The sequence below is a fragment of the Salvelinus sp. IW2-2015 genome, linkage group LG4q.1:29, assembly GCF_002910315.2.
Source record: "Salvelinus sp. IW2-2015 linkage group LG4q.1:29, ASM291031v2, whole genome shotgun sequence".
Taxonomy (NCBI): domain Eukaryota; kingdom Metazoa; phylum Chordata; class Actinopteri; order Salmoniformes; family Salmonidae; genus Salvelinus; species Salvelinus sp. IW2-2015.
The window spans coordinates 72,714,653-72,726,797 of record NC_036842.1 but is presented as its reverse complement, the minus strand read 5'-3'; the positions used below and the strand labels follow the sequence as shown (position 1 = coordinate 72,726,797).

The 12,145-nt window shown below is 47.0% G+C and overlaps 1 protein-coding gene across 1 annotated transcript; it reads right to left on the bottom strand.

Annotated features, from left to right (window-relative positions):
- Window positions 1-7,955: 7,955 nt before the first annotated feature.
- LOC111962507 (mitochondrial transcription termination factor 2) lies at window positions 7,956-11,429 on the bottom strand. Its single transcript, XM_023985647.2, has 2 exons — window positions 11,339-11,429; window positions 7,956-10,924 (listed from the first exon to the last, which is right to left on the bottom strand). Exon 2 carries the CDS (start codon window positions 10,911-10,913, stop codon window positions 9,768-9,770), a length of 1,146 nt encoding a protein of 381 aa, XP_023841415.1. The 5' UTR covers window positions 10,914-10,924; window positions 11,339-11,429; the 3' UTR covers window positions 7,956-9,767.
- Window positions 11,430-12,145: the final 716 nt, after the last annotated feature.

Sequence of the window (12,145 nt, the reverse complement as noted above, 5' to 3'; positions counted from 1 at the left end):
TGGGTGGGCAGTCTATGTTATCTGTTTCTGTTGTGGTTTTTGGGTTGCCTGGTATGGCTCTTAATTAGAGGCAGGTGTTTGGCGTTCCTCTAATTAAGAGTCATATTTAGTAGGCGTTGTCACAGTTTTCGTTGTGGGTGATTGTCTTCCGTGTCTGTGTAATTGTTTGCACCATACGGGACTGTTACGGTTTGTTTCGGTTTTGTGTAGTCATTTTGTCCTATTCGTGCGTTCTTCTTGTTTTTATTTAAGTTCGTCGATATAGGTCTGTCTACACCGTTTGTTGTTTTGTTAGTTTAGTACAATTCGTGTTCTATGTTACGTTTGTAGCCTGTGTGTGCACATCGTTTTATTTAGCTTCACGATCGTTTATTGTTTTTTGTTTAATAAATATGTGTTCCAAACTCCACTGCGCCTTGGTTCGATAAATACTCCTCCTTTTCGGTAAAGAGGAGGAGGACCGCCGTTACAGAATCAACCACCATTCCAGAGCCAAGCAGCGGAGTAAACGGAGTAAGGGACAGAAAGAAGGAGCAATGGACATGGGACGAATATTTGGACGGAAAGGGTTGCTACACATGGGAGGAGATCCTGGCTGGTAGGGATCGCCTCCCATTGAACAGCTGGAAGCATGAGGAGAGCAGAGGCTACGGGAATTATGAGGCGGACGCGTCTTGCACGGAAGCCGAAAAGCCCGTGAGTAACTCCCCAAATTTATTGGGGGGGCTAAGGGGTTGTGGGCCAAGGGCAGGTAGGAGACCTGCGCCCCACTTCCCAGGCTTACCTGTGGAGAGCGGAGTACGGGCAGGCGCCGTGTTACGCAGTAGAGCGGCACGGTCTCCTGTACGAGTGCATAGCCCAGTGCGGGTTATTCCACCTCCCCGCACTGGTAGGGCTAGATTGGGTTATTGAGCCAGGTGTCATGGGGCCGGCTCAACGCGTCTGGTCTCCAGTGCGTCTCCTCGGGCCGGCATACATGGCACCTGCCTTAGCATGGTTCCCCGGTTCGCCTACATAGCCCGGTGCGGGTTATTCCACTCTCCCCGCACTGGTCGGGCAACCGGGAGCATTCAACCAGGTAAGGTTGGGCAGGCTCAATGCTCAGAGAGCCAGTACGCCTGCACGGTTCGGTATTTCCAACGCCACCTCCCCGCCCCAGCCTAGTACGAGTACCTACAGTGCCTACATTACGCACTAGGCTACCAGTGCGTCTCCTGAGCCCTGTTCCTCTCCATCCACTCTCCCTGTAGTGCGTGTATCTAGCCGGTGCCTTCCAGTTCCGGCACCACGCACAAGCCACCTGTGCGTCTCCAGAGCCCTGAACACACTGTATCTTCTCCCCCTACTAATCCTGATGTGCTTGTCCTCAGGCCGTGTCACCAGTGCGGTACCTCGCCATCAGGTCTAGAGTGGCTTTGAGAATGCAGTGTGCCCTGTCCCTGCTCCGCCGCACTAGTAGGAAGGTGCTTATCCTTAGCCAGGTGCCTCCAGTTTCCGCGCAACCACGCACCAGGTCTACAGTGCGCAGTATCCGGCCAGAGCCATCCGTCTCACCAGCGCCATCTGAGCCATCCGTCTCGCCCAGCCGCCCCATTGAGCCATCCGTCTCACCAGCGCCATCTGAGCCATCCGTCTCACCAGCGCCATCTGAGGCCATCCGTCTTCCCCAGCGGCCATCTGAGCCATCCGTCTCCCCAGCGCCGTCTGAGCCATCCGTCTGCAATGAGGCCTGCAAAGCCGCCCGTCTGCCGTGAGGCCTGCAAAGCCGCCCGTCTGCCGAAGCCTACAGAGCCGTCCGCCAGACAGGGAGCCGCTAGAGCGCGCCGCCAGACAGGAGCCGCTAAGAGCCGTCCGTCAGGACAGGGATCTGCGCAGAGCGCCAACCCAGACAGGATCGTGCCAGACGCCGCCAACCAGACAGATCTGCCAGAGCCGCCAACCAGACAGGATCTGCCAGAGCCGCCAACCAGACAGGGATCTGCCAGAGCCGCCAACCAGACAGGATCTGCCAGAGCCGCCAGCCAGACAGGATCTGCCAGAGCCGCCAGCGAGCCATGAGCTGCCAGAGCCGTCAGCGAAGCCATTGAGCAGCCAGAGCCGTCAGCGAGCCATGAGCAGCCAGAGCCGTCAGAGAGCCATGAGCGTCGAGAGCCGTCAGCCTGCCATGAGCGTCGAGAGCCGTCAGCCTGCCATGAGCGTCGAGAGCCGTCAGCCTGCCATGAGCGTCGAGAGCCGGTCAGCTCCATGAGCGTCGAGACGCCGTCAGCCAGCCAGAGCGTCGAGAGCCGTTCAGCCAGCATGAGCGTCGAGAGCCGTCAGCCAGCCATGAGCGTCGAGAGCCGCTCAGCCAGCCATGAGCGTCGAGAGCCGTCAGCCTGCCATGAGCGTCGAGAGCCGTCCAGCCAGCCATGAAGCGTCGAGAGCCGTCAGTCAGCCATGAGCTGCCCTTCAGCCAGAAACGGCTATTTAACCAGAACTGCCCCTCAGTCCGAGCTGTCTCTCTTCCGGAGCTGCCTTTCAGTCCGGAGTTGCCCCTCTATCATTATCTCCCTCTCTATCTTGATCTACCTCTATATTCTATCTATCCCTCTGTCTTGATCTATCTCTCTGTCTCGGTGCTGTCTCTATTAGTGATGATACTAAGAAGATTTTGTGGGGGTAAAAGAGGGTGGACATTCTTAGAGGGAGATGGAAGCTAGGATGGACTATGGTGGTGTGGGGACAGCGTCCAGAGCCGGAGCCACCACCGTGGTCACTGCCCACCCAGACCCTCCCCTGGACTTTGTGCTGGTGCGCCCGGCGTTCGCACCTTGAGGGGGGGTTCTGTAACGGTCCTGACCTGTTTTATGTTGTTTTGTATGTGTTTTAGGTCAGGGCATGTGTTTTGGTGGGCAGTCTATGTTATCTGTTTCTGTGTTGGTTTTTGGGTTGCCTGGTATGGCTCTTAATTAGAGGCAGGTGTTTTGGCGTTCCTCTAATTAAGAGTCATATTTAGGTAGGCGTTGTCACAGTGTTCGTTGTGGGTGATTGTCTTCCGTGTCTGTGTAATTGTTTGCACCATACGGACTGTTACGGTTTGTTTCGGTTTTGTGTAGTCATTTTGTCCTATTCGTGCGTTCTTCTTGTTTTATGTAAGTTCGTCGTATAGGTCTGTCTACACCGTTTGTTGTTTTGTTAGTTTTAGTACAAGTTCGTGTCTATGTTAACGTGTAGCCTGTGTGTGCACATCGTTTATTTAGCTTCACGATCGTTATTGTTTTTGTTTAATAAATATGTGTTCAAACTCCACTGCGCCTTGGTTCGATAAATACTCCTCCTTTCGGTAGAAGAGGAGGAGGACCGCCGTTACAAGCTGCCATTGTGCTCATGTTTTGAGTGTTCTGTTTTTTGACGCAACAGTGTGATGTTAGCATTATTCAACCCCTCTGTTACCTGGTGGAGACCATCTGGGTGGTGGGTGGCCCACAGGTCTATCAGGTAACTGTTGTATCTCATTGTGGCTGGTGGGAAGTTTGTTGTACAGTATGATCTGGGCCCTTATTCATAAAACCTCTCAGAGTAGGAATTCTTGATCTGAATAAGTTTATCATTTTTAGATCATAATGAATAGATTACATGGATGGGGGACCGATCTTAGATCAGCACTACTCTGAGATGCATTATTAAAATGGGCCCAGGACTTTAAATCCAATATATGGGTTAGGAATTTTTAGTGGATCAAAATGGATTAAGTTGTTCATTATACTAGGACAGTCCATCTACTAAATTAGGTCATTACTTTCCCTTGTAATCAGGAGGTCCTGATGCATCCCTGGTGTGACCTTGTCTACCTCACTGACAAAAAGAATCCAGCCCCGTCGCGGACCAGGATGTCTTGCTCCCAGACAGACTAATAACTTCTTTGCTCACTTTGAGGACAGTACAGTGCCACTGACACGGCCTGCTACCTAAACCTGCGGACTCTCCTTCACTGCAGCCGAAGTGAATAAAACATTTAACGCGTTAACCTCGCAAGGCTGCAGGCCCAGACGGCATCCCCAGCCGCGTCCTCAGAGCATGCGCAGACCAGCTGGCTGGTGTGTTTACGGACATATTCAATCAATCCTTAGCCCAGTCTGCTGTTCCCACATGCTTCAAGAGGGCCACCATTTGTTCCTGTTCCCAAGAAAGCTAAGGTAACTGAGCTAAACGACTACCGCCCCGTAGCACTCACTTCCGTCATCATGAAGTGCTTTGAGAGACTAGTCAAGGACCATATCACCTCCACCCTACCTGACACACCTAGACCCACTCCAATTTGCTTACCCGCCCAATAGGTCCACAGACGACGCAATCGCAACCACACTGCACACTGCCCTAACCCATCTGGACAAGAGGAATACCTATGTGGAATGCTGTTCATCGACTACAGCTCAGCATTAACACCATAGTACCCTCCAAACTCGTCATCAAGCTCGAGACCCTGGGTCTCGACCCCGCCCTGTGCAACTGGGTACTGGACTTTCTGACGGGCCGCCCCCAGGTGGTGAGGGTAGGTAACAACATCTCCACCCCGCTGATCCTCAACACTGGGGCCCCACAAGGGTGCGTTCTGAGCCCTCTCCTGTACTCCCTGTTCACCCACGACTGCGTGGCCATGCACGCCTCCAACTCAATCATCAAGTTTGAGGACGACACTACAGTGGTAGGCTTGATTACCAACAACGACGAGATGCCCTACAGGGAGGAGGTGAGGGCCCTCGGAGTGTGGTGTCAGGAAAATAACCTCACACTCAACATCAACAAAACAAAGGAGATGATTGTGGACTTCAGGAAACAGCAGAGGGAGCACCCCCCTATCCACATCGACGGAACAGTAGTGGAGAGGGTAGTAAGTTTTAAGTTCCTCGGCGACCAGGAGGCTGAAGAAATTCGGCTTGTCACCAAAAGCACTCACAGACTTCTACAGATGCACAATCGAGAGCCTCCTGTCGGGCTGTATCACCGCCTGGTACGGCAACTGCTCCGCCCACAACCGTAAGGCTCTCCAGAGGGTAGTGAGGTCTGCACAACGCATCACTGGGGGCAAACTACCTGCCCTCCAGTACACCTACACCACCCGATGTCACAGGAAGGCCATAAAGATCATCAAGGACAACAACCACCCGAGCCACTGCCTGTTCACCCCGCTATCATCCAGAAGGCGAGGTCAGTACAGGTGCATCAAAGCAGGGATCGAGAGACTGAAAAACAGCTTCTATCTCGAGGCCATCAGACTGTTAAACAGCCACCACTAACATTGAGTGGCTGCTGCCAACATACTGACTCAACTCCAGCCACTTTAATAATGGAAATTGATGGAAATGTATCAAAAATGTATCACTAGCCACTTTAAACAATGCCACTTAATATATAATGTATATACTGTACTCTATATCATCTACTGCATCTTGCCATCTTTATGTAATACATGTATCACTAGTCACTTTAAACTATGCCACTTTTATGTTTACATACCCTACATTACTCATCTCATATGTATATACTGTACTCGATACCATCTACTGCATCTTGCCTATGCCGTTCTGTACCATCACTCATTCATATATCTTTATGTACATATTCTTTATCCCTTTACGCTTGTGTGTATAAGGTAGTAGTTGTGGAATTGTTAGGTTAGATTACTCGTTGGTTATTACTGCATTGTTGGAACTAGAAGCACAAGCATTTCGCTACACTCGCATTAACATCTGCTAACCATGTGTATGTGACAAATAACATTTTATTTTATTTGACATCATGGCTGACTTCCACTGTGATGTCTTCTCCCCGCAGTTTGACCGAAGCATTTTTAGAAAACAAGAGAGGTGAGGAAACATATTTTATTCTCTGCTCTCTTGGCTCTAAGCAATGCAGCACTGTTTGCTTACACTTTGGACTGTTTTGATAAGTGGATATATTCTCTGTTCTGACTGACCAGGTCCACTCCACACACGTCAGGCCAAGTGTTAGAAAGCTCTTTGCGTCATCATCAATCTGTCTAAATTGTCCCTTTGTTTCCCTTAACCTCAAACTAGGTTTCCTGGAGTACCAAATGAGATTCAAGAGGACAATGGGGTTACATTTAAATTTGAAGTTTTCAAGAGGGAGATCTGTGGAGCTGAATAAATACAAACATTCTGACTATTCTTTGTCAGACCTTCAGTGCCTTTTTTAACTGGCATTGTGGATTGAGATGTTATGTTGATGTCGGTTTCTACTCATGTATATCCTGTTTTATTTTTATGATGTTTATTCAGATCTACTAGTGAAACTAACATAAAATGTAGTGAAGAACTGTATGAATGCACTAAACAATGTTTACTACACCACATACAATAAGAAGGGTATCCTATCGGAACCTTGTGTTCTGTTGTCCAGTGCAATTCTAATAAAAATTATTATCCATTTGTATATTACAAATGCCCCACTCACTCTGCCTCTCATCTCATGTGTCTGTGACTGCATCAGCACAGTTCCATAACACTCATGAATCAAATTAGTCGACGATTGAGCCACTGCTGTCCCATATAGTGGCCTTCCTTGTCTGATGCATAATAAATCCCCTGTTATCCTCTCCCCTCATCAGTAATATTCTGCAAGGTCCAAACCAATGGCTCTCTCTGATTCAGAGCCTACATCAGAGCAAGAGTGTAATAGCAACATGGGTACCAGGGATGGGGGGGGGGTTGTTCCTGGAAGTGCCCACATTGCTATGACTCACCCCATGCCACTCTTGCTCTAACGTATGCTCTGATATTTAAGACTGAAGATTTCATATCATATGGCAATTTACGGTATGGAGTCACCACCCAAAGGCTGGAATGGTTTTAATACTTGTAATTATGATGATTTCAAAAGTGTTTCATGTCAACTGGTGCTTTAAATGATACAGGAAATATATATTATTGAATGTTTATTCTGAATTATGTTTCTTGAAAGGTGTAGAAGAGCCATTAGATTTCTTGCAAATATTTACTATTGAAGAATGAAGAAATTCTTCAACTTGCCGTGATATTGTATTTGTCATCATGGCTAATCGAATACTTGTCATCAGTAATAATTCATTCAACTCCATCTTTCAGTATACAGTGTTGGAGTAAGTGATCCTCTAGATGGAGACATAAGACAGGACATAGAGAAAAGAGTGGGTACGGCCCCTGAAACCAATTTCCGTTTTCCCTCCCTCTTACTACAACATTTATCCAATGTCATGGATGTGGATATGATGTGGTGTGTGAACCAGTTTCTTAGAACTTTACTTAAACTGACTGATTACTGTCAGACAGATTAGGACCTTATGTCCTCTATATAATTGTGTATCAAAGAACTTCTTGTCCACATCCACTCAGACAACTTGTGTATACCACAACACAACAGAAATTACTATATGGAAATGTATCCCAGAAGGGTCACCTTTACTGAGAGACATTATCGTTATGTCCCAAATGGCACCTAAATCCTCATGGGCCCTGGTCAAAAGTAGTGCACTACATAGGGAATAAAGTGTCATTTGGGACGCACATTATGTCTGGGGATATCCTGGTATTATAACAGCTGAGGAGAAAGATGCTTAGCCGTGGTTTCTGAGCACACATTCATTCTCCAAGTCCTACTGACCTCGTTCATGGAATATTTACCACCTTAATACACTGCAATGCTATCGCTGCAGCTGAAAATCATACATTTTAATTGCAGGTGTCATCTATTTTCATATTTAACCTGATTTATGCCCCATAAAAACAATGTGTAACCCAGGCTAATAATACCAGGTGTCACATTTGAAATGAAAAATAACAATTTATACGGCCTCTTATTAACCTCTCCTGCTTTAAGAGATAATTCAGACTGACATAGTTGCCGTAGGGCAGCAGACAGGACATGGTGACAGTGGATCATCATTGAGAGGGAACAAGGAAGAGAGAGGGAGAAAGAAGTGAAAACGGAATTTGCATTTATACACTTTGCATGGTCTTGTTCATTACACTCAAATGGAAGCAAACCTTTTAACAGAAAACATACTGTATTTGAGCTCATAAAACAAGTTGAGGTTGTACCAAAAGAGGTCAGTGGGTAGTACTCTGTTTTAAAATGATGGCACCAAATTTGGAGGTTACTGAATATAACTCGGTGTGACAACGTACGAGGGAGAAGTCACTGACATTGAAACCAACTGTAGAAAATAAAAGTGAACCTTTGGGACTGCAATATGTCCCCAAACATATCCTTATAGCCGGCTGGTTTTGAAATTGTACATGACTCGGAACTAGACCCAAATCATATAAAAATACCCTTTGGAGAACCCAAATTCATTAACATGTACATATACTTTTGTTATTGCCATGATTACAGCAGTCTTGTTAAGCTGGATCTCTGGTCAGACTATAGAAGCATCTGAAATGGCACCCTATTCACTAGGGCTCTGGTCAGACTATAGAAGCATCTGAAATGGCACCCTATTCACTAGGGCTCTGGTCAGACTATAGAAGCATCTGAAATGGCACCCTATTCACTAGGGCTCTGGTCAAAAGTAGTTCTCTATAGGCAATAGGGTGCTGGTTCAGATGCTGCCAAAGTTTGTTGGTTGGCAGTGAGCTGGAAACCTTGAAGCATAAAGTCATGACTTTGTTAGCTGTGCTGCTCATTCCCCATTAAAAAGCACTCTGAACATGTTTCAAGGGCTCCAGCAGGCTTTAAACTCTCAGCGAGGCCTTTAAAAGAAGCTTACAGTACAGTATTTGGGGTAGGCCTATATGCTTAGCAAGGCTGCATAGTGATTTTTACCTTGCGCACTAATCTAAAACCACGGCAGGTGTAAGGCAGGTGAAAAGCTGTCCAAATTAGTTTCTGCACATATTGAATGCAACTCCACTTCAGTTTTCTCAATACAAGCCAAGTTGGCAGCTGCATTTGACAGATCAATATCAGTTCTATACCCATGACAAATCAGACATGACAGTGTGTGTTAGACCTATACACACAGGTAATAAAGTTCTTGCAAATCCAACCAAATAAATCATATTTTGCTTTCCCAGTCAGGCAGAAATTAACTGGAATTTGATTCCAGCACTTCAAAGACTAATAGAGTAATCTTATCAGCCAATAAAACAAAAACCCTGTACAAAACACTTGCTTAAGGGGACAAAAGTGATGCTGCCATCAAGACACTGAGATTATGTTATCCACAATGACACTGGCTGTAGAGCAAACAAGTTTATGGCTCATTACTGTTTATAAAAGTGTACCTCCAATGATACCTTTCATACACAAAACCATGAATAATCAATAAAATTGTTTTATTAGGATGTTTTGAGGGGGTTATTTTGACACATATTGGCTTCAATACATAGGCAATTCCCAACACACAGCAAAACATCTGTTTAACACGTATTCAACATTGCATCATAATATCCAAATATTATTGTTATCCTAATAGTATTTAAATATTGCACAGATAAAATGAAGCGTTGCCTCTTTCAAGGTAACCTTATCCCCAGGCTAAATGCACAAGGTAACCTCATCCCCAGGCTAAATGCACAAGGTAACCTTATCCCCAGGCTAAATGCACAAGGTAACCTTATCCCCAGGCTAAATGCACTTGGGGAGGAATTGTCTGCTGTTTAAGACTACTTTCAAGACAAGCTTGTCTCCTAACCTCAGTAATACAATTCAGCTGAAAGAAAATCCTGATTCAAGTTCTCCCTATGGTGATATAAGAATGTTCTGCATTTTAGACCATGAAATCAAGGTCAATCATCACCCTTTAATGGGGCAACAGGGTTGAAGAGTGGTCTTTCCCGTCGCAGCTGCAGTTTACCAGAACTCATCTCAAAGTCCTTCTTAGTGCCGTTGAGGGCCTGTAGGCTGCCTGTCCGTACATCATAGCCATATGACCTCAGTCTTTGGATCCGGTAACTTACAATCTGTGTGGTCAGCTCCAGAATGGTCGGAGTCTGTGTAATCTGAGCCATAGTGACTCCAGCTCTGAGCAGGCCATCGAAGCGTTCAGCCAGGATGACCTCAGGGTAGTAAAGCAAGGCTGGGCAGTTGAGGACCATGTCCCGGAGCTCAGCCTCTGAGCAGCCCAGGGTCACCTGCGAGTAGGCCAGGGTGTGGCGCATGCTGTCCGGGTTGAGCTCGACAACAAACCCCCTGAGTTTGGAGAGGAGGCGGAGGAGCTCTGAGGTGGTGAAACCCCGGTCTCTGAGGAACAGCAGGTTGTCCCTCAGCACCTCCGGGGGTTTGAGGAGGACAAAGGGGTTCTGACTAAGCAGCTTCTGCAGCCAGATCTTCATGTTAGCTGCGTCGCCCCCCAGCTCCAGATAGGCCTGCTGCAGTGTGCAGACCATCTCCTCGTTCTGCCCCACGGGGCAGCTGAAACTCTGGGGGGCGCTGGCCATCAGCTTGGTGACAATACGCTTGTTTAGGTGTAAACTCTGGAAAAAGTRGATGTTGGCCCTCTGGTTGGCGTGGTGACTGGAGGTAAAGAAGGAGGCGGGAAACTTCTCAATGATGCCCACTAGGTCTCTCTCTCTGGGGCAGATGGACCTCCACAGCTCCCTCTGGGCCTGCTGCTGCTCCGGGCTGCAGAGGACCGCCTCGGGGTAGAGCTCCAGGACCCGGGCAATCATGGGCCCCTCTGCTCCCATGTCCCGCAGCAGGCTGGCCGTCTCACTCACATAGGCAGGGCTCTGATGCAGGACCCAGCCCTTGAGCTGGCGGATCTTCTGGATGTCCACAGAAAGGTCATAGAGGGCTTCCACGGTCACCTGGTTCTCTGCTGGGCCTCCCGGGTTTGAGAAGGCCCTGAGAGGGGGGAGACGTCGAACCCGCTGACAGTGGCGGCAGAGCGACGTTGTGACTAATCGCAACATGGGTGCACAGTCACAGACCATGCAGGTCTGACCTAGGGGTGATATAACAAAGATAGTAATATGACCTTTCTTTTTCAAAATAGCTTGCTACAGACTCTTGACTATAAAAAATACAAAACATATATTTTTTGTGAATCAAAACAAAGGGAACATAAACTCAGCACTAAACAACTTAGTAATAATGAAGAATTGTACAAATATCACATCAGTCATATGGTCATAACATTGGTCTGTCAATGTCTGAGTTAGTCATCTAGCTAAGGTTAGCTAAATTAGCTAGCTGCCTTGACAGCTATGATAGGTTGCTAAAGGCAAGCAGGATCAATTGTGATGACACCCGACGATGCTGTGAAGACAAAACTATTGCAAACTGACAATTGATTCAATTAAAATGCATGTCCCTTGTACTTTCCAAACAGAAACAAAAGAGAAGTACATAACTGTACCTGAGTTTGTTAGCAGCGTTCAGCGGGTGTGTGAGGTTTCTTGAACTTTTCTTCTTTGGTGTATGGCTGTGTGGTACTATCTGCAGATGCACCACAGCGCAACTCATTGTACAAGAACGGTAATGCACAGCTGACACAGTATGCAAAAATCTAAACTCATCCCTCAAGCCACTGAAAGGCAGACTAAAATTATTCCAGCTTAAAATGGATAATAAACTAAGTTTACATAGATCCTATAGATCACAGAAGAGATGTAATGCAGCAGTGCTTRCCTTCTGCTTCTGACTAAACTTGCTTGCAGGAAGCAGAACAGTAACAACTCCCAGTATCCTTCTCTGATCTTCTTATCTTTACATTTCTCCGCCAGAGCTCTGGTCTTGCACCATACACTTCCAGTAATTAGGGTATTTTGGCAAATGTATATTTCAAATCAAATAGCAGTCGATGCATCTCAGAAGCAGCAACATATGGGACAGACACTGATCACTGTAATCAGCACAGAGCTAAACTGGAGTGAACAGAGAGGGAAAGTTTCTCACAGTTGGGGCTTAATCACACTGCTTGATCACCAGCTCCACAGGCTGTTCTGCCAGCCCAGTTCAGGAAATGTATGTAGCTTCCCAATCTGGTGACTGAGAGGAAATTGGAGCTCATTATTGTAAGTCTGCATAATATTTAAAGGCACCTGGGGATAATGGCTTGAATGCAGGCAGCCAGGCAGGTACTATGGCATAATTAGATCTGATCTACCTAATCAGCAGTACTATTGTATGTAGCTCATGTAATCAGCACCCCTTAGTTTTTGTA